At 37.1% G+C, this 22,192-nt stretch overlaps 1 protein-coding gene across 1 annotated transcript in view; it reads left to right on the top strand.

Annotated features, from left to right (window-relative positions):
* Positions 1–21,848, top strand: part of LOC148941115 (trypsin-1-like) — a 433,373-nt gene extending 411,525 nt beyond the window's left edge. The window contains exon 8 of the mRNA XM_089104303.1: positions 21,734–21,848. Coding sequence (XP_088960429.1) covers positions 21,734–21,789 — 56 coding nt within the window. The 3' untranslated portion in view covers positions 21,790–21,848. The remainder of the gene's footprint in view (positions 1–21,733) is intronic.
* The last annotated feature ends 344 nt before the right edge of the window (positions 21,849–22,192 follow it).

Raw genomic sequence — 22,192 nt, 5'->3', positions numbered from 1 at the left:
ATACAAACCAACAAAGACAGACACTATAGACATACAAGCAAAGAAAGACAAACAGTTCAGACATACAAACCAACAACGACAAACACTTCAGACATACAAACAGAGAAAGACAGGCACTTTAGACATACAAACAGAGAAAGACAAGCACTTAAGACGTACAAACCAACAAGGACAGACGCTTCAAACAAACAAACCAACAAAGACAGACACTTCACACATACAAACAAACAAAGACAGACACTTCAGACATACAATCAAACAAGCATAAGCACTTCAGACATACAAACCAACAAAGACAAACACTTCAGACATACAAACCAACAATGACAGACACTTAATACATACAAACATAGAAAGACATAGACTTCAGACATACAAAAAGAGAAAAACAAGCACTTTAGACAAACAAACAGAGAAAGACAAACACTTTCGACATACACACCAACAAAGACAGACCCTTCAGACATACAAACAGAGGAAGACATACACTTTAGACATACAAATAGAGAAAGACAAACACTTTAGACAAACAAACCAAAAAAGAGAGACACTTCAGACATACAAACCAACATAGAAAGACACTTCAGACATACAAACCAACAAAGACAGACATTTCAGACATTCAAACCGACAAAGACAAACACTTCAGACACACAAACAGAGAAAGACAGGCACATCAGACATACAAACAGAGAAAGACAGGCACTTTAGACATACAAACAGATAAAGACAAGCCCTTCATACATACGAACAGAGAAGGAAATATACTTTAAACACAAGAATCGACAGAGAAAAACACGTTAGACTAAAAAACCAAAAAAGACAAAAAATTCAGACATAAAAACCAAGAAAGTCAGGTACTTCAGACATACAAACAGAGAAATACGTACACTATAGACATACAAACCAACACAGACAGACACCTTAGACATACAAACCAACAAAAACAAACACTTCAGACATACAAACCAACAAAGACAAACACTTCAGACATAGAAACAGAGAAAGTCAGGGACTTCAGACATACAAAATGAGAAAGACAGGCACTTTAGACATACAAACAGAGAAAGACAGACACTTCAGACATACAAACCAAAAAAGACAGACACTTCAAACACACAAAACAACAAAGACAGGCACTTTAGACATACAGGCAGAGAAAGACGTACACTATAGACATACAAACCAACACAGACAGACACCATAGACATACAAACCAACAAAAACAAACACTTCAGACATACAAACCAACAAAGACAAACACTTCAAACATACAAACAGAGAAAGACAGGCACTTTAGACATAAAAACCAACAAAAACAGACACTTCAAACATACAAACCAACAAAGACAAACACATCAGAAAAACAAACCAACAAAGACAAACACTTCAAACATATAAACAGAGAAAGACAGATACTTCAGACATACAAACAGAGAAAAACAAGCACTTTAGACATACAAACAGAGAAAGACAAACACTTTCGACATACAAGCCAACAAAGACAAGCACTTCGGACGTAAAAACAGAAAAGGATATACACTTTAAATATACAAACAGACAATTACAAACACTTTAGACAAACAAACCAACAAATACAGACAATTCAAGCATACAAACCAACATAGATTGACACCTCAGACGTACAAACCAACAAAGACAAGCACTTCAGACATACAAACCAACAAAGACAGACATTTCAGACATTCAAACCGACAAGGACAAACACTTCAGGCACACAAACAGAGAAAGACAGGCACATCAGACATACAAACAGAGAAACAGAAACAATTTAAATTTAAAAACAGAGAAAGAAACTCACTTTAAGCACACGAACAGAGAAAGACAAGCACTTCAGACATACAAATCGAGAAATAGAAGCACTTTAGACATACAAAGCAACAAAGACAGACACTTCAGACATACAAACCAAAAAAGACAGGCACTTCAGAAATACAGGCAGAGAAATACGTACACTATTGACATACAAACCAACACAGACAGACACTTTGGACATACAAACCAACAAAGAAAGAAATTTCAGACATACAAACCAACAAAGACAAACACTTAAAACATAGAAACAGACAAAGACAGGCACTTTAGACATACAAACAGACGAAGACAGACACTTCAGACATACAAACAGAGAAAGACAAACACTGTAGACATACAAACAGAGAAAGACCAAAACTTTAGACATAAAAACCAACAAAGACAATACTTCAGACATACAAACCAACAAAGACAGACACTTCAGACATACAAACCTACAAAGATAGACACTTCAAACATACAAACAGAGAAAGACTAGCACTTTAGACATACAAACCAACAAAGACAAACACTTTAGACATAAAAATCAACAAAGACAGACACTTCAGACATACACACCAACAAGGACAAACACTTAATAAACACAAACAAAAAAAGACAAGCACTTTAGACATACAAATAGAGAAAGACAAGCGCGTCATACATACAAACCAGCAAAGAAAAACACTTCAGACATACAAACCAACAAAGACGAACACTTCAGACATACAAAAGAACAAAGACGAACACTTTAGTTATACAAACGGAGAAAGACAGACACTTCAGACATACAAACAGAGAAAGAAAAGCACTTTAGACATGCAAAAAGAGAAAGACAAGCACTTTGGACATACAAATCAACAAAGACAGACAATTCAGACATACAAACCAACAAAGACAAACACTTTAGACATACAAGCAGAGAAAGACAAGCACTATAGACATACAAACCAACAAAGACTGACACTTCAGACATACAAACCAACAAAGACACACACTTCAGACATACAAACCAACAAAAACAAACAGTTCAGACATACAAACAGAGAAAGACAGGCACTTAAGACATACAAACCAACAAAGACGGACACTTCAGACATACAAACCCACAAAGACAAATACTACAGACATACAAACCAACATAGACAGACACTTCAGACAAAGGAACAGAGAAAGACAGGAACTATAGACATACAAACCAACATAGACAGACACTTTATACATACAAACCAAAAAAGACAAACACTTCTTACATCCAAACCTACAAAGACAAACACTTTAGACATACAAACAGAGAAAGACAGGCACTTCAGACATACACACCAACAAAGACAAAACTTCAGACACACAAAAAGAGAAAGACAAGCACTTTAAATATATAAACCAACAATGACAGACACTTCAGACATACAAACCAACAAAGACAAACACTTCAGACATACAAACAGCGAAACAAAAACACTTTAGACATATAAACAGTGAAAGACAGACACTTCTAACATACAAACCAACAAAGACAAACACTTCAGACACACAAACAGAGAAAGACAGGGACTTTAGACATAACAACCAACGAAGAAATACACTTCATAAATAAAAACAAACAAACAAAAACACTTTAGACATAAGAACAGAGAAATACAAGCACTTCAGACATACAAACCAACAAACACAGACACTTCAGACATACAAACCAAAAAAGACAGACATTTCAAACATAAAAACAAATAAATAAAGGCCCTTTAGAAATACAAACCAACAAAGACAGACAGTGGTATATGCAGACACATACCCAGACACACAAGCAAAAAGAGTGAGAGTCACATACAAACAAATAGATTCAAACATACAAACAGAGAAAGACACACACTTCAGATATACAAACCATCAAAGACAAACACTGGGACTTGCAAACACCAACCCTGACAAACAGACAAATAGAGTGAGAGACACATACAAATACATAGATTCAGATATACTAACCGAGAAAGACAGGCAGTTGGACAAGATAACACATGCCCAAACACACACAGCCAAAGAGAGTGAGAAACACATACAAATACATAGATTCAGACACACAAACCGAGAAAGACATGCATTGGAATGCACATGCAACTGCAAAAAGTTGGGTTAATTTAGATTAACATAGGCAAATTCAAAAAGTTGGGTTAATTTAGGTTAACTTAGAGCGGCGCGCCACTCTAAGTTAAGCTAAATTAACTCGGGCAGGTGTTTGCTTTTCCCAAGTGCCTATCTTTTTCGGTTCGTATGTCTGAATCTATGTATCTGTATGTGTTTCTCACTCTCTTTGCCTGTGTGTGTTTGGGCGTGTGTTTGCTTGTCCAACTGCCTGTCTTTCTCGGTTTGTATGTCTGAATATATGTATTGTTATGTGTCTCTCACTCCATTTCTCTCTTTGTCAGGGTTGGTGTTTGCAAGTCCCAGTGTTTGTCTTTGATGGTTTGTATATCCGAAGTGTTTGTCTTTCTCGGTGTGTATGTTTGAATCTATATAATTGTATGTGACTCTCACTCTTTTTGCTTGTGTGTCTGAGTGGGTGTCTGCATATCCCACTGTCTGTCTTTGTTTGTTTGTCTGTCTAAAGTGCATGTCTTTCTTTGTTTTTATGTCTGAAGTGTTTGTCTTTGTTGGTTTGTATGTCTGAAGTGATGTCTTTTTTGGTTTTTATGTCTAAAGTACCTGTATTTCTCAGTTTGTATGTTTGAAGTGTTTGTCTTTGTTGGTTTGTATGTCTGAAGTGTCTGTCTTTGTTGGTTTGTATGTCTAAAGTGCCTATCTTTCCCTTTTTTTATGCCCGAAGTGTTTGTCTTTGTTGGTTTGAATATCTGAAATGTCTGTCTTTGTTGGTTTGCATGTCTAAAGTGCCTGTCTTTCTTTGTTTGTGTGTCTGAAGTGTTTGTCTTTGTTGGTTTGAATGTTTGAAGTGTCTGTCTTTCTCTGTTTATATGTCTAAAGTGTTTGTCTTTCTTTGTTTGTATGTCTGAAGCGTTTGTCTTTGTTGGTTTGTATGTCTGATGTGTCTGTCATTGTTGGTTTATATATTTAAAGGGCTTGTAATTCTCTGTTTGTATGTCTGAAGTGTTTGTCTTTGTTTGTTTGTATGTCTGAAGTGTTTGTCTTAGTTGGTTTGTATGTCTGAAGTGTCTGTCTTTGTTTGTTTGTATGTCTGAAGGGTCTGTCTCTGTTTGTTTGTATGTCTGTAGTGTTTGTCTTTGTTGGTGTGTATGTCTGAAGTGTCTGTCATTGTTGGTTTGTATGTCTAAAGTGCTTATCTTTCTCTGTTTGTATGTCCGAAGTGTTTGTCTTTCTTGGTTTGTATGTCTGAAGTGCTTGTCTTTGTTGGTTTGTCTGTCTGAAGTGTCTGTCATTGTTGGTTTATTTATCTAAAGTGATTGTCTTTCTCTATTTGTGTGTCTGAAGTGTTTGTCTTTGTTGGTTTGTATGTCTGAAGTGCCTTTCCTTCTCCGTTTGTATGTCTGAAGAGTCTGTCTTTGTTTGTTTGTATGTCTGAAGTATTTGCCTTTGTTGGTTTGTATGTCTATAGTGTTTGTATTTCTTGGTTTGTATGTCTAAAGTATCTGTGTTTCTCTTTTTGTATGTCTAAATAGCCTGTCTTTGTTGGTTTGTCTGTCTGAAGTGTTTGTCTTTGTTGGTTTGTATGTCTAAAGTGCTTGTCTTTCATTGTTTGTATGTATGAAGTGTTTGTCTTTGTTGGTTTGTATGTCTGAAGTGTCTGTCTTTGTTGGTTTTTATGTCTGAAGTGTTTGTATCTGTTGGTTTTTATGTGTGAAGTGTCTGTCTTTGCTGATTTATATGTCTAAAGTGCCTGTCTTTCTCCGTTTAAATGTCTAAAGTGTTGTCTTTCTCTTTTTGTATGTCTGAAGTGTTTGTTTTTCTTGGTTTGTATGTCTGAAGTGTCTGTCTTTGTTGGTTTATGTATCTTAAGTGCTTGTCTTTCTCTTTTTGTGTGTCTGAAGTGTTTGTCTTTGTTGGTTTGTATGTCTGAAGTGCCTTTCCTTCTCCGTTTGTATGTCTAAAGTGTTTATCTTTGTTTGTTTGTATGTCTGAAGTGTTTGTCTTTGTTGGTTTGTATGTCTAAAGTGTCTGTCTATGTTGGTTTTTATGTCTATAGTGCATGTCTTTCTCGGTTTGTATGTCTGAAGTGTTTGTCTTTATTGGTTTGTATGTCTGAAATGTCTTTCATTGTTGGTTTGTATGTCTAAAGTGACTGTATTTCTCTTTTTGTATGTCTGTAGTGTTTGTATTTCTGGGTTTGTCTGTCTAAAGTGCTTGTCTTTGTTGTTTTGTATATCTACAGTGTTTGTCTTTGTGTGTTTGTATGTTTGAATTGACTTTATTTTTTTTTTTGTGTGTCTACAGTGACTGTCTTTGTTGGTTTGGATTTCTAAAATGACTGTCTTTCTCTGTTTGTATGTCTAAAGTTCTTTTCTTTCTCTATTTGTGTGTCTGAAGTGCCTGTCTTTTTCTGTTTGTATGTCTTAAGTGTTTGTCTTTGTTGTTTTGTATGTCTGAAGTGTTTGTCTTTGTTGGTTTGTATGTCTGAAGTGTCTGTCTTTGTTGGTTTGTATGTCTATAGTGCTTGTCTTTCTCTGTTTGTATGTCTTAAGTGTTTGTCTTTGTTGGTTTGTGTTACTGAATTGCTTGTCTTTCTCTGTTTGTATGTCTGAAGTGTCCATCTTATTCGGCTTGTATGTCTGAAGTGTCTGTCTTTGTTGGTTTGTATGTCTGAAGTGTCTGTCTTTGTTGGTTTTTATTTCTAAAGTGTTTGTCTTTCTCTGTTTGTATGTCTAAAGGGTTTGTCTTTCTCTTTTTGTATATAAAAATACCTTGGGAGCAATTGTCTCAGGAAATAAATATTCTCCGAATACGTGCCAAATTTTGGCAGCCAACACGCTGTTCTAAAGTGTGTGAAAAATGGGCATCTCAGGTGTCGCACAATAGATTATTTTTAGAATGTAGTTCTCGATACAAAATACTGAGAAAAGCAGTTTTGTCCTGTCGCCTGGGTTTTTTGTTCCAATGTAAGGAAATTGAACTTTCGAGTCCTAGCGAGGTCAAAGAAGTAAAGAAAAAAAGATGAAACACTTTGAAAGAAAAAAAAACTCGTTGTACGTTTTAGCTAAAAAATAAAATATCAGACAAGTACTATGTGACAGTGATGCGCGCTGCCATTATGTAACTTGCGCGCTGTCATTACGCACCATGTGCTTACTTTAAATAAACTATGCACCGTCATTAAGTTAAAAGAAAGAAAAAACGCTTTTAACGTTTAGGCGAAACGTAAAATCTCCAAAAAGTATTGTATGACAGTGATGTAGGTACTGTCCTTACGTAAAATGTGGCCCGTCCTTACATAAGTCAAGCCAAGGTCATTCATCCAGGGAACACCTTTTATTCTCTCAGAGAATTATCTGTTGAAAAAACCAGTTTTTGGTTATATTGACTGTGTGATTGAACTATTTGAACTATTCTATTTGAATTGGACTATTTCATTTGGATAGTTAGAAGGCGTTTATTGGAAAGTAAAGGGGGACTTAAAAAGCCCCCCTTATGGGTAAGTCTTTGTTTTGGAACTTTACATTGAGATTTGATTACGCTTTGACCTAAAATAGCTTAAAATGAAAAAATTATTTTGAATCCGTTACTGAATTGTGTTATCAGAGCACTTACAGATGGAATAAAATTGGACTGTGTCGTAAAAGCGTGTGTTGCTTTCTATGAACAAAGGCAAAGCGAATCCTTCATACTGAGTTGAATATTACGTATCCTCTTGTGACTCACTCTAAAGATGAAAACAATACCATTGAAATGTGCAAACTTCTAGCAGCAGCTGTGAAAAATAATGTCAGCATGCCAAAATTTGTCATCTTTAACCCCTGCTCGGTTCGAGTCATCGGAGATATGGTGAATACAACAGTTACTGCCAAAGTAAATAAATTTTCTCGGAAACTTGAAAGTTTTCTAGCTACCCAGTCCGCTCCAGCCGTCAGTATTTTCACAAGCAGTCGTAGTGCACCTGAAACGTCCAAGCCCAAAGATCCTTCCTCTTCTGTTGTCCTGAAAAATCCCCCCAAGGAACTCAATGGCCTAAATGACCGGAAAGCTTTCATAGACAGTTTCTGTGAAAATGCTAATGACATTAGCGAACTCCACAAATCTGCAAACGAATGGAAGCTTGTGGTCAGGTCGAAAGCTGCAGCAGCGAAAATCGTTGAGAAAATGAAATCTTCCAAGCCCGATCTCAAAGTTGCTGTTCGAGAACCCCTGTACATAGCTGTGCTTCGAAATGTCCCTGAGGATATAAACTGTGAAGGACTAAAAAATCTAATCCCGAATAGTACGAAGACTGAACAGTGCGGAAAATCTCGTTCTTTCAAAGTGTATTTTGGCACTATCAGTGAGCTCCAGCAATTTCTGAGTGTTTCGGTGATTATTGGCTACGAGTGTCTACCTTCTGATCCGTTTAAGTTTTTGCCAAGCCGATGCTTTAACTGTCACAAAAACGGTCACCTCGCTTCCCAGTTTACGGCTGAACTTTATGCTCTAGATGTGGCTCAAATGAATATCGTTCTACGCGAGATGAACCATGCAGACAGGCGACATTCTGCGTTGAATGCAAAATCGGGAGTCAGACGTGTTACAGTGTAAAATGTCCCTCAAACAGTATTCCACAAAAGAAATGACATATGAAGCTTCTGCAGTTAAATGTTTATCGTGGAACATTAATGGCTCGTTTGCGAATAAAATTCCGATCTTAGATGTTGTATTTGAGCAAAATGAAGTTGTCTGTTTACAAGAACATTTCGTCACAAGCCGCAGTAAAAGTATTCTTAGTTTTAATAGTTCAATATCGGTTTACTCAGTTTCAGCGAAGCAGCTAAGTGGAAAAGGGCGATCCTCCGGTGGTATTGCCACTTTCGTTCGTTCAACTCTAAGATCTAGTGTATTTGAAGTCTATGATAATTTTCTAGCGGTTCGTGTTGAGGGCTGTGTTTTTATAAATGTATATTTGCGTACAAATTACCATGATGAGCGTTCGTAGCATGCTTTTACTTTTTCTAGTGATAAACTCGGCCACTGTATTAACCGTATTAAACCCCTAAGCCTTCAATGCATATTAATTGGTGACTTCAATTGCGATTTGATTGAACCTCTCTTGTGCAGGTCCTTACGTTCTACGCTGTTGCTTAGTATTTTTTGAGATCACTTTAATCTCAAGTGCAAAGATATAAATTTTACACACGTACACACCTCAATGTCTACATCAGATCTCGATCCCTTCGTTGCATCTGCAATTCTCAGGATCTCCCCTTTCAAAGTTGTGCTTGAATTTCAGCTATCTGATCACTTACCAATAAAGTTTTCAGCCAAGATTCCTTGCCACAGCTCAGATACACAAACGCAAACAACTTCGACAACACCTCCTAGGTCTCACCATGATCGGCGTAAAATTAACCCTGTTTTATTTCAAGAAGAAGCCGCCAGAGTCCTTAGTAAGATCCGTATCCCTTTCCATATTCTCTCTAGATTGACAGCTCTTTCAAAGGAGGAAACACAACTATCAGTCAATATATATATCGCAGAAATCGGCCATGCCCTTTGCTGTGCTGAAAAAGCTGCCGTCCCTCTAAGCAGACCCCGTCATCCTACCCTTCCTTGCTGGTCTGAAAATCCAGAGTTAGTTGGTACCCATTCTAAGTCTAAGTTTTGGCTTCAACTTTGGATTTCTTGTGGACGACTTCGCTCGGGAATAGTCAATTCAATCTGCCTGCTCACAAACAGAAAATTCACGAAGGAGCTAAAAGCTCACAGAAAAAAAGATGATTGATATAGGGCCAAAGTTAATCCTTCTCTCCTTTGGCGTTTTCTGTCCTCTAAAAGCGAAGAGTCTTTGTCCGCATATGCTATCCCTGATTCTGAATGGTGCGCGTACTATGGGTCAGAATATTTGCCTCCTGACCCATCCCTCAACGAAAGATTCAAAGCTGAGTTGGATGACTTCTTAGATAGTTGTCGTCATGGTGATTATGTTGTAACAGAGGGAGCTGTGTGCAAGGCCATCTCTCGCCTAAAACCTAAACAATCGCTCGGGGCTGATGAAATCAGCACACTACATCTAAAAAGTGGTAGGCCCGCTCTCATTAGTCACGTAACTCTTCTGATGCAGATTACCCACATTCAGGGTATTGTCCCAACCACTTTCTCAATTGGAGATATTACGCCGGTTCCTAAAAAAGGAAAAATTACCATGCAATGCTCCTCTTTCCCTCCAATAACGATTGCTACTTCTCTTTCCAAGCTATTTGAACTTTTATTCATAGATGAGTTTCAGAAACTGTGTTGCAGTCCAACTAGACAATTCGGTTTCCAACGCAGTATTGATTGTGCTGAAGCTCTCCATTTCGTTGCATATGCACTCTCGGATGCACACATAATAGAAGAGAGCCTAGCGATCGGTGGCTTAGACCTGCAGAGAGCGTTTGATTTATTGATTCATGCACTTATGTTGCTAAACTCAGCTAAAAGAGGAGTGAACTCAAATTTTATTTTGGCTTTCCGTGATCATTACTCTCGCCTTCTTGTACGTCTCAAGCTCCATTCCGATAAAGGCCTTCCGCCAGCCCCACGGTCAGCTTTGATACCAGTCTGCAAAAGTGCCCGTCAGGGGGCAGTTTTATCCCCCAGTTTCTTTAACAACTACATTATTGAGCCTCAAGACAGCTGTCCTTCATCATGCATTCTCAGTTCCGTTGACGACTCCCTAGTCTGCTATGCTGATGACACGCTGAATCTCAGCTGGACCATTAACCGCCTTTCAGAAATATTCTCATGTCTGCCGTCCAATTATGAGAAAGTCGGTCTGAGATTTAACTTCCAAAAGTCGAAAGTTTTGCTTTACAATTGAAAGAATGACCCTTCTACTAATGTCACACTAGGTGATTGCTGAGTAAAACAAGTTGATAAAATAGTATATCTGGGGTTGCCATTAGGCACCTCATTACAGCATACCCGCTCCCTCCTGATTTCACATCTTGAACGGCGAATTTCCAGCTCCTATGCTTTGATCGTTAATTCCACTCTGAGATTTAACTCTCAACTACTAACAAGTATTGGCAACGCTACCGCTCTGCCACATATATTATATGTGACCCTCTTCTGGTTATTATTGGCAAACCGCGAAAAGTCTAAAATCCGCTCTTTGTTTTTCTGTTTTGCCAAGTACCTACTAAAATTGCCACTATGGACAAAAAATAGTTTTCTGATTCAGCGCTACAACCTAGCTGACCCAAATCAACCTGTTGAGATACTTATTAGCGTCAACAAATGAAACCAGCAATTTTAGAGCACGAGTGGGCAAGTTTGCATGTTTAATTTTCCCTCTTGTTTCACATTTTTTTCTTTCTTTTTTTCTTTTTTTTCCTCTTTTCAGAAGTTGTTGCTTTTGCTGTTATTTTCGAAGAAGTTGTTGTTTCTGTTGAAATTTTTGGGTATTTTTTCCTTCTGTTATCTCTCTTCGTAATATTTTGTATACTATTTAAGAAGTTGTTATTTTTGTTGTTAATTTTTTAGTTGTTGTTTTATATTTTACATTTACTGTATACGACGGGTTTTCAATATATTATTATTATTATTGTTTTTATAAGATATGTGAACTGTCATTACATAAGGTGTGTACTGTCGTTAAGTTACGAGCGGGGAATCCCCACGGGTCCTTTTGCAAGGCTACATAACAATTCTTCATCCATATTACACCTGACTGTTTAAAACAAGGTAAGTCATGTGACGTCATTGGAGTTCAGAGGGCTGTGTCGTGGGAATATCGCCATCTGAAATAAGATTGCGTCAAGCATATGACACCTAGAAACAGCGACCGCATGGCACAGGTGCGAGGGGCTTCACTTATTACGACTTTTGTATTATAGCGACAATACTCCAATTACTCATATAAAAACTACTGAAATCCCGGGAATCTTGCCAGCCACTCGGAATCTCGCAAGCTGACCGTATTGTCCAGGTGCGTGGGACCAGGGGCTCCGCTTATCTGACTTTCAGAAATCCCATGTTAATTTCCTTTCTGTGTCATAGAAACCCTATGCTAATTTCCCTCTCTGTGTCATGGAAATCCTATTATAACTTCCCCATCTGTGTCACAGGAATCCTATGGGGAAAGGGATAGGGATGAACTCGCAATCTTGCCAACACTGAAACAAAATTGGAATCCGGGGAATCTTGCCAGGGCATATTCTTGGAATCTTGCCAGGGGTGTCGTGACGTAACAGGCAGTTATCGGAATCCCATGTTAATATGCTATGGGTCTCATCAAAAGCAGAGTGAGGATACTAATGACGTCAATATTAATCCCACATTCCCGACCAAGACTTTACATGATTGCATGTCGTGACCAGATTAGGAAAGTTCCAACTTTATATCATTAACTATTCTTGGATATTGCACAGACGTCCTTTAAACAGTCTGGTTACACATGATGTATTTTAATTTAGTTTTACACCCCCTTTAACTATCACTTAAAGTTTCAACTTAATACCCTATTCTGGTCTTGAGATATTGCGTTTCTGCCATTTAACAAGCTGGATGCACTAAAGCTCCAGTGGCCTTAGTAGTAGTAGTAGTTTTAGTAGTAGTAGTAGTAGTAGCATTAGTAATAGATGTAGTAGTAGTAGTAATAGAAGTAGTAGTAGTAGTAGTAGTAGTAGTAGTAGTAGTAGTAGTAGTAGTAGTAGTAGTAGTAGTAATAGTAGTATTAATAGTAGTAGTAGTACTAGGAGTAGTAGTTGTAGTAGTACTAGTAGCAGTAGTAGTAGTAGTCATAGCAGTAGCAGTAATAATAGTAGTAGTAGCAATAATGATAGCATTAGTAGTAGTAAAGTAACAGTATCCACATAGTATGCTTTGGTTACTTCAACATCTTAGTCAGCATACCCTTAAAGTTTCAACTAATAACTTAAGCCGTCCTCTAAGCCGTACGCTCTTTTGACAACCTCCGCGTATAAAGTTTTTATTTAGTTCAACATGCTCTTCAAGAGTTTCTGAAAGTTTCGGCTTAATACCTTTAGACTTTTGGAGGCACAGGATCAAACATGCCCCTCCCTCTTTCCCAATAACACGATTTCGGTATCTGACGGGCCACTGGCATATCATAAAGCTGTTCCCCAAGGATTATTGGGGGTCAAGTCACCCCTGAAGTATAGAGGCAGCATAGGAGCCATATGTTGTCATACCTGAGGGAAAGGCAGCAAAATGGGGCTTCGAGGGCTGCTCACTTTTTACACTTAAAAAGGGCACTAGAGCTTTCAATTTGAAAAAGCTGTGATTGTTAAAACTATTTCAGGTTTCTGATTGATTTTTGACCATTGGTTGCCGGTATAGTTTTTGCTGAATGATCAGAATAAAATCTTTGGAATAGCAAAAATAATTTTATCTCTTTCTTTCTCTCTGCCTCTCTCGGTCTCTTTCCCTCCCTTCCCCCCTATTTCTCCTTTTACCAGTCTTTCTTTTGTTTTGTTTTTTTGTGTGCTTGCTTTTTTTACTGGCTATTGGTTAGTGAAGTGTGTGTACTTTCCCCCTACTTTATAAGCCGAGGACCCTTCACCGGGATTAGTGCATTATGTTTGTTTCATGATTTTTTTTATTTTTTTTTTATTTTTTTTTTGGAATACGTATTTTGTCTTGCACTGTCACATCAAATTTTCAACCGATGCTATTGGAAAATATGGGGTTTGTTAGGGTATGAAAGGACACAGAAGTTGGCTTAGATAATTTCAGAGACCACACTGCCTTTCCATGACGATAAATAAAAGTTCAAAGAGGGATAAAATCCTTTTAATAGACAGTGATGTTGATAACAGTGAAAGAAATTAACAAAAATAACATATATTTAGGTCACAAATAAAGTGACCGTCATCCGTAGTAAAACTCGAGATGACGGTCACTGTATATGTGACCAAAATATCTGGTATTTTTGTGAATTTCTATCACTGTTATCATCATCACTGTCAATTAAAAGGTTTTTATCCCTATTTGAACTTTTATTTAGAAGTTGGCTATTTGGCTTCAGCCTGTTTCAGCCCTTCAAAAGAACAAAAATGTTTAATTCAGAATTTAATGAGCCCCATCTTTAGTTTTCATGATAATGCGTTTACCAAAAATGGTCTAAAAATACATGGGAGACATCTCACTCTTTCAAGTTCAAGTTCAATATAGGTTTTAATTAAAAAAAAATATATATATAAATACACTTAACTCAATTCCTTATGCATTGCTGCACGTTTGGGCCCGTAAAAATTGCACACTCTAAATACAGCGTGCCCTCCTGTCCTCTCCAATTTCCACCCCGAACCGCCATCAAATACCAATAAATTTAACACAACTTCTCCTCCGCTCACACCCCTTGAAGTATCAAACTAAAATATAATAAATAATAATTAAATTCAAAAAATTCTAAACATAATAATAAAAAAATAAATCTAGTAAATAAATTTTTAATCTTGTAGATATTTTTTTACATTCTTTTTAAAGAAGCCGAGAGACCTATATGACTTCAGCTCTTGCAGAAGTGCATTCCCTCTCTAGCACATGCAATTCTAGGAGAAAATTCCAACCTAGCTGTCGGTGTCGAGGGTATATAAATGTCTGATGAAGATCGTGTGTTTAAACTATGGATTTGTGATGCTACTGTGAATAAGCCTTTAAATGGTGATGGGAGTGTTCCTGAAAAATATTTAAAACAAAAAACAGTGCAAGATAGTCTGTAAAGTGATGCCATTGATAGTCTGTTTGGTGCTGGGCCTAAAATTTGAAGTGCTTTGTTGTGAAGTGAGTTTAGTCTCTGTAAATGTGTTTTGAAATTAGATTGGCAAACCGTAGAACAATACTGAATGTGAGACTTGATAACTGCATTGTAAATCAGGATCATTGTTTTTTTTAGGGAAACGCTGACTGAGTTTTCTCAAGATTCCAAGGTTCCTTGAAAGCTTCGTCTCGACACTTGCTATGTGGTGTCTGAACGAGAGGTTTTCGTCGATTAAAACCCCTAGGTATCGAACGTGTCTTTTTTCTGGTCTCTTGATAAGTCCACGAGAGGTTTTAATACCAATCACATCAGGAGCCAGCGAATCTATACGTGAAAAAAATAAAACACTCGATTTGTAAATGTTGATGACTAGACGATTTGCGTCCATCCACAGGTACGTTTCTTCAAGAATGTCTGGTAGCTTCGTTTTGAGAGACTTGATGTTCCATTCTGAGCTTGCCATAAGTGAATCATCCGCTATTGCCATTAATTCGTCCTCGACTTCTACTATAGACCCCGGTTTCGTTTGCGGGTGACACAGTTTGCAGAAATAAGGGCTACAACTTGCAGGAGTCAGTACTTGCTGAAGATCATTTACGTGAACAAAAAACAATACTGGTCCCAATTTAGAGCCCTTTGGCACCCCGAATTTAACTACGACATCTTTTGTATGGTCATTTCATGTGTATATTCGTCGATTTTCCAGGTAAGACTTAAACCAATCTAGGACTTGGCCACGAACTCCAATATGATCCAGCTTTCCTAGAAGTATTTTGTGGGGCATGCTATCAAACGCTTACTTAATATCTAGAAGCACAGCTGCAGGTAAAGCACCTGAATCTAGAATTCTGTTTACGAATAAACTTAGTGAAGTAAGGGCGTCTTCGGTTGAATGGCTAGCCCTAAACCCCAATTGGCGGCTTTTAAAAAAGCCTTTGGCTTCTAAATATTGGTAAAGCTGGTTTTTCATTGGCGTTTCAAAGACTTTCGAGAAAACTGATAAGATTGAGATTGGTCTATAATTATCTGTGTCTGTATGACATCCATCTTTGTGAAGAGGTATTATCTTTGCCTTTTTTAACATTTCAGGAAACACTCCTTTATCTTATGAAAGATTTACAAGGTAAGTTAGAGGCTCAGCAATGGTCGTCACTACTGCTTTCAGTGCCTTTGTGTGGACCAGGTCAAAACCTAAAGCAGAAGAGCCCTTCAATGTTTTACGAGTAATTCGAGTTCACCTAGTGTTACAGGACTCACTGCCATTGATTTCTTGCACTTCGGGCCAAGGTATTCTTTGTATGATTTAGCTGGTGTCCCGGCAGAATTTGCTGTGGTCTGGCCAATATTTGCGAAAAATGTACTCAGTGATGCGGCAACCTGTGTAGGTTCGGTAATTTCTTCATCGTTCCCGACCAATTTCACTGGTAATGTTGAAGACTTAGTGGTTGGCCGTAGCACCGAGTTGATAATTTGCCAAACTTCTCGACCATCCTTCCCGTTTTCCGTCAGCTTTTGGTGCAGGTAGCCACGCTTTGCTCTTCGTAACACAGTCCAAAGGACTTTCCTGTATTTCTCATACTCCTCTAGCCGCGCTAAGCTCGGAAAGCGTCAATACTCTCCCCAAAGGTGGTTTTTCTTATTCACACAGGCCAGAAGACCATCCGTCATCCAGGGGCTAATTGGCTGGTCTTTTTTTTGTTTATTAGTTCTGGCATTTCTCACGCAACATCTATTGTATACATCCAAGAACGTTGAGTGAAATGACCCAAATGGTTCGTTTACATCTTGAATCTCCATTACGTTGTCCCAGTTTAATTGCTCTAGCTCCTGTTATGAATTCTTCAAGTTTTTCTCTGTTAAGCATGTAATCGGTAACATGGGGTTGATTCGTGACCTTATCTTAGCTAGTTCTGAAAGGGCGAGTGTTGCATGAACGGGAAAGTGGTCTGATGTGTCGCTGACGAGGACTGCCAACGACTGTGGTGTCGATAAGTGAATGCGTACTCTCAGTAACTAATGTCGGAATCGTAACAGCAGGGTATAGGCCTGAACCTGCCCTATTATTTTTAGCAAAACTGCTGGTTCGGCCGTTAGCGGAAAACTGAGGTTAATATTAAAATCTCCCATGAGAATAAGCTCAATTTTTTGACACTCTGCTAGCTCCAGAACTTGACCCATATGTTCCATAAACTGAGACGTTGACCCTGACGGAGAACGATAAATTTCAACCACAATAACTTTCTTATTTGGGGACAGCCATACTTCTAGGAACAACGACTCGAAAATTCCTTCAATATTTCGTGTAAGGTCTTGCCTAGTTCGAACCGTGTGTGTGTCTCGGATATATATTGCTATACTACCCCTTTTTATCTGTAAAGTCATTGCTACTGCATTAACCCGAATTCTCTGTAAAGTTGAAAAAAAAACACACTAGCCTTGAAAAGGATTGGGGGGGGGGTAGCTTGACAGTGTTGGGAGGAGTTCGTTGTAATGTTTGTTTGTTTGGTTCACAACTTTACCATTCATTGCAACTTCTTTTCGTTAAAGCTTGACGTCTTATATCATGTAATTTCTGCTTGTTTTAAGCTTTAATTTCACCCTTTACTCTTGTCTGAAGTATGTTCTGTATAATTTGACTTCTAACAAGTTTGATCATAATTTATATCTATAGAAACTACGTTTAATTACTAACGAGTCGCATTTTAATTAGAAAGGGATTCAGGAGATGCGCCAATCAATAGAGTTGTTACCAACAGCAAGGGTTTCTTTAATTGCTTTACTTAAAACTATCCCAAAGTCAATGGCCAAATAAGATACAATTTAAGTGGGTTTGGGAAGTTTCTCATCGAGCAAAGCAAAAATTGTTTAGGTCTATGTTTGGGCTGCTGGGCACCCCTTCGCCTAATCCTATAAGAGTCTTAAACCCCTCTGGGCTTAGGAACAACCCTTGAAAGTTTTAAGCCCGTCAGACGAAAAATCGAGAGTCAGCCCCATCTTCGATCAAATCATTTTTTCTACTTTTTTTTCTTTTTTCACAGCAGTTCTATTTGCCGAGAACTTAATGATATATTTTTGAAACTGACAAAAAGTTTCTTGTCCCCTTCGGGCCTTGCCCCTGCCCAGCCGAACTTAAAATTTCTCCTACGTTAAACACCCCTTGGCCAAGCAAAATACGGATGTAAGTTTCAAAATTATATCAGGAAAACAGTTTTTAGCCTCTTTTCTAGCTCTCTAACAGTCTCCCGCAATAACATTTGTTGCTGTTTTTGCCCCGGGAATACAAACTGAAAGTTTCTAGCCTATAAGTCAGCCCAAGACCCAATGCTGTTTTTTTTTTGCAAAAACAACCATGTGCAATCTGTATACTTTAAGGCTTTTTTCCCAGAGGATACTTGCCATATCACCACTGGAGGCAAAAACATTTGATCTCTCGACTATTTAGACCAAAAAGTCATCAAAATATTTTTAGTCGATGCCATGGTGGATTTTCTAGTTGCTCAAGGGCCAAAAATAACATGGGAAGGGATCTGGATGCCCTCCAATTACATTTTAACCTTCAAATGATTAGTTGAAGTTTCGTTTTCTCTTCGAATGAGACCTTTCCGAAACCATAGCGACCACCCTTTGAAATGCGAAATGTCCAGGTAAAAATATTGTTATTATAACCAATGTAAGTAATGTGAATAATGGTTGAAGACATACCATTCTTTGCTTAATCACTTCTATTGTGGTAGCTTAGATGTGGTCATTACGATTTTTATTGTATTAAGAATACTCTTAGTACAATTTTAGCCCCAAATAATTGTAATAAATAATAAAATAAAAAAAAACAACAACGGACCATTGGACCCGTTCTTAAGCACTTCAATTATGACGACCAAAAATTATAAAAGCCAAAATTGTAGCAGTAGTAGTAGTAGTAGTACTATTACTACTATACTACTACTACCACTATTACTACTATACTACTACTACCACTACTAACATTACTACTACTATTACTGTTACTACTAGCACTACTATTACTACTTCTACTACTGCTGCTAGTACTATAATACTACTACATGTACTACTATTATTATTATTACTACTACCACTACTTCTACTACTACTACTACTTTTATTATTATTACTACTGGCCCCAAATGGGGCCAAACGAAATCTTTTACAATATTTCGTTTTTGCTTTGGCAATATGTCGTCCTTCATCTCTAAAACGTGGTGTAACCATCTTGTTTGTTTGTTGTCAGCAATATTTACTTCAAGAGACTTTACTCTTCAAGGGAGATGGCCTTGGAACAGGCAAGTCTGTATTGCTGTCTCCAGTTCCAGGTTTCATAATGATTGATCCACATTACGGTCATACAATGGGATAAAACCAAAACAAAAGGGAACTCATAATTTAGTTAAAGTAGCTTAACTAAATTACCAAAATAAGTTAATCATTTGTTAAAATTATATATCTGAACTACTTTATATAAACTAATCTTCTTAATCAAATAAAATTACAAAATTAAGTAAGTTTAAGTAAGCTAAAATTTAAATAAGACAAAGCATAGCATATAGCATAGCATGTAGGTAAAGCATAGTATATATTAAATACGGAACCTAACCTATGTACCTTTTTTCCTCCCTAAGCCTCAAAAAACTAAAGTTTAAATATAGTTTCCGGAGTCAGAAACCCATATTTATGCTGCGTCAACATCCAATTACCGGGAAATGGTTATCTGATTTTTGCTTTTCTTGATGCGCGTGTCCCGGATTTTAGAACAGTACCGATTTAATATATGAGTTTCTGACGTCAGTAAGGATAAAAGTTTGGATGGAAAGTTTTCTATCTTTAAGATGAATATTGAAAAAAAAAAATAACAGTATTCATCAACCATTCTTGGGAATCAACTAGTAGTTTCATAGACTTACCAGATCCATTTTCTGTCATTTTAATTTTCTGCGTTTGCGGTACAAATGCGAGAACAAATATGTAGTAAAAATCTGCAGCAGAAATGTGAGCAGCCCACAACTGATATTTTGCTGTGCGTCTATCTGTGGGTAGTTTCTTCCAGCTTAATAAGTCACTATAGAAATGCAAATATAAACATTCAAAGGGGGGATAAATCCATTTATTTAGTCAGTGAAAACAGGTACAAAAGTCTAGATATATTGAGATTTTTGGATTAATCCCCATTTGAATGTTTATTTGTTCGTCATACGAACGCAGTGTTGTCTGAGAAAAGTATACCTAATTTAAGGTGTTACGTGGAAAATACAGAAACGCCGAGGCAAAAATCTTTGGATGAAATTCATAGTTTACAAGGTGTTCATCAGAACTACTGCCCTGTGTGGTTTGTGAAACATACGTTGTCAAAGACCAATACCGCAACAAACTGGATCAATGTGACCACGGCGACGTCTGCCACAATCTACGCATTCAGCAACTAGACTGTGTTTCTAACAAGGTTATTCGCGGGAATTGTAACATATTTTAAAATTATATTAAGAAATTTGTAAGGAATTTAGCCACTTGATTTTCTATAGATATGAATGGAATTGATTTTAGAGGAAAGAAACATGGATGAAAAATGATGGCTATTAGATAGATTGATAAATCTAAACTTACAGTGACAAAAATACCGATATCAAACATGACTTATTTTTCTTGAATGTCTTGGAATGGTCCATTTCTTCTAGGAGTTAAATAAAAAAATGAAAAAAATTTGCATCTTCTTAAAAATCACTCCAGTTGCATAGAAACGAGATACAGACTTATTAAGGAGTTTACTGTGCTGAGATGAGCCATGCTCTCCATTATGAAAAACAAGAGCTTCTTTTCGATGAAACTCGGAAAGGAATCATTCCTGGTTGGTCGACAAGCTCTTATCTTATGACTTCATTAGTCAAGCATAACTATGGCTTTCTACGTGGAAAGAATTTGGGTATTCAATTATAGGCTTATTTATAGTATAATGATTCCCACAACAAGAAAGTTCTTCAAGCTTTTTAGTGTGCATCTTAAAAATCTTATCAATAAATACCCTGCTCGCGTAAAAACAGATAAAAAAATGGTGTTCAGGTTTGTTTCTTCTTCGGGAGTCCGCTCTCCTACTTCATCTGCTTCGGGTATTCCAAAAGGTGAATAGTATATGTGCTAAAAATCCGAGCTCTCCACTTATCTCTTCTCATAGCGATCCTATAAGGGAGTTCCTGGACAGTTTCTGGCCTTTAATTTAGATACAGGAATTTTTGCTAGGCTATTACTGGTTCCGCAGAAGATATTATTCCAGAGATAAATGGGACACCCTCGTCAAGTGTCAATAGAGTTTTTGCAATCTTTCTAGAAAACAAGGTGGTAAACTGCTCACAATGCATTTCTTCCTCCTTATACTGATATCAAAAATTATATTCCCCATTATTTATCTGGAGTACCTTCATGAAAATATAATACATTCAGGACTAACAATCTACAATTTGATTGTTATCACGTGAATTTCATCTAGATCAAATTCTCTTTTTTTTAGTAAGGTCGTTGCTTTTCTAAAAACCTTTCAGTTTCCCACACCCTAAAAACCTTTGATTGGTAAGTTTCAAATTACTTAATTTTGCTTATTCAGAAACAGCATAATAATTACATTCTTTTGGCACGTCGATATATTCCAGTCAAAATTACGTTTTTTAGAATTTAAGTTTCTATTGACAATGGCTTTCAATTAATTCTTTACTTATACTTTATTCTTGTTAGCAATAGCTGTTTAATAAAGAACTTTTTTAAATGTATGAAGTCCACCACCTTTATCAACACTTGCTGCGCTTTTCATTCATTTTATGTTTTGTTTTTTTTTTGCGTTTTTGAGTATACTTTTGGGTTTGATTTCTTTTTTTAAATCTGAAAATAACATTCCCTCTATTAATATGTATTTATTTACATATCTTGATATTCCATTATATTTATCCTTTCAATTTATTGTTTTATACTAATTTTAGCGTGCAGTTTAGTGTGCTTATGTTTATTATTCACCTGTATAACCCACGTTTATTGTATCAAAGCATTTAATTGGTATCTTTTTTCCAGATGCTGTGCGAGCAAGAAATATTCGTCTGCATTCAAGAAATAAGAAAATTGTATAACTTCGGGAAAATAAGTATAATTATGTTTTGCGTTCAAAATAAATGATTCGTCTTAGTTATCGATCTAGCTTATTTCAAATTATCATAAACTGGTATCTTCAACTTTGGCTCTAGGCGTTTACCCCCCCCCCCCCCCTTGCGATTACCCACCCTACGACGACCCTTCGTAAAATACCCCCCGGAAAATGTCCCTTGGAAAATATCCCCACGTGGAAAATACCCCCCCCGGAAAATACCCCCTGGAAAATACACCCTGCGGAAAATACCGCCCCTGGTAAATACCCCCCCCCCCCTGGAAGATACCCCCCATGGAAAATAAGACTTTCCAAATTTGAGAATTTTATTTGAGTTTTATTTTTTTAATTTCCGCAGGGGGGAAATTTTTTGGGTACTTTTGTATTAT

This window comes from Artemia sp. Qi Xiang Cuo, chromosome 18, assembly GCF_049724085.1.
Source record: "Artemia sp. Qi Xiang Cuo chromosome 18, ASM4972408v1, whole genome shotgun sequence".
In the NCBI taxonomy this organism is placed as follows: domain Eukaryota; kingdom Metazoa; phylum Arthropoda; class Branchiopoda; order Anostraca; family Artemiidae; genus Artemia; species Artemia sp. Qi Xiang Cuo.
Note: the sequence above shows the minus strand (reverse complement) of the source record. Positions and strands in the feature narration are given on the sequence as shown.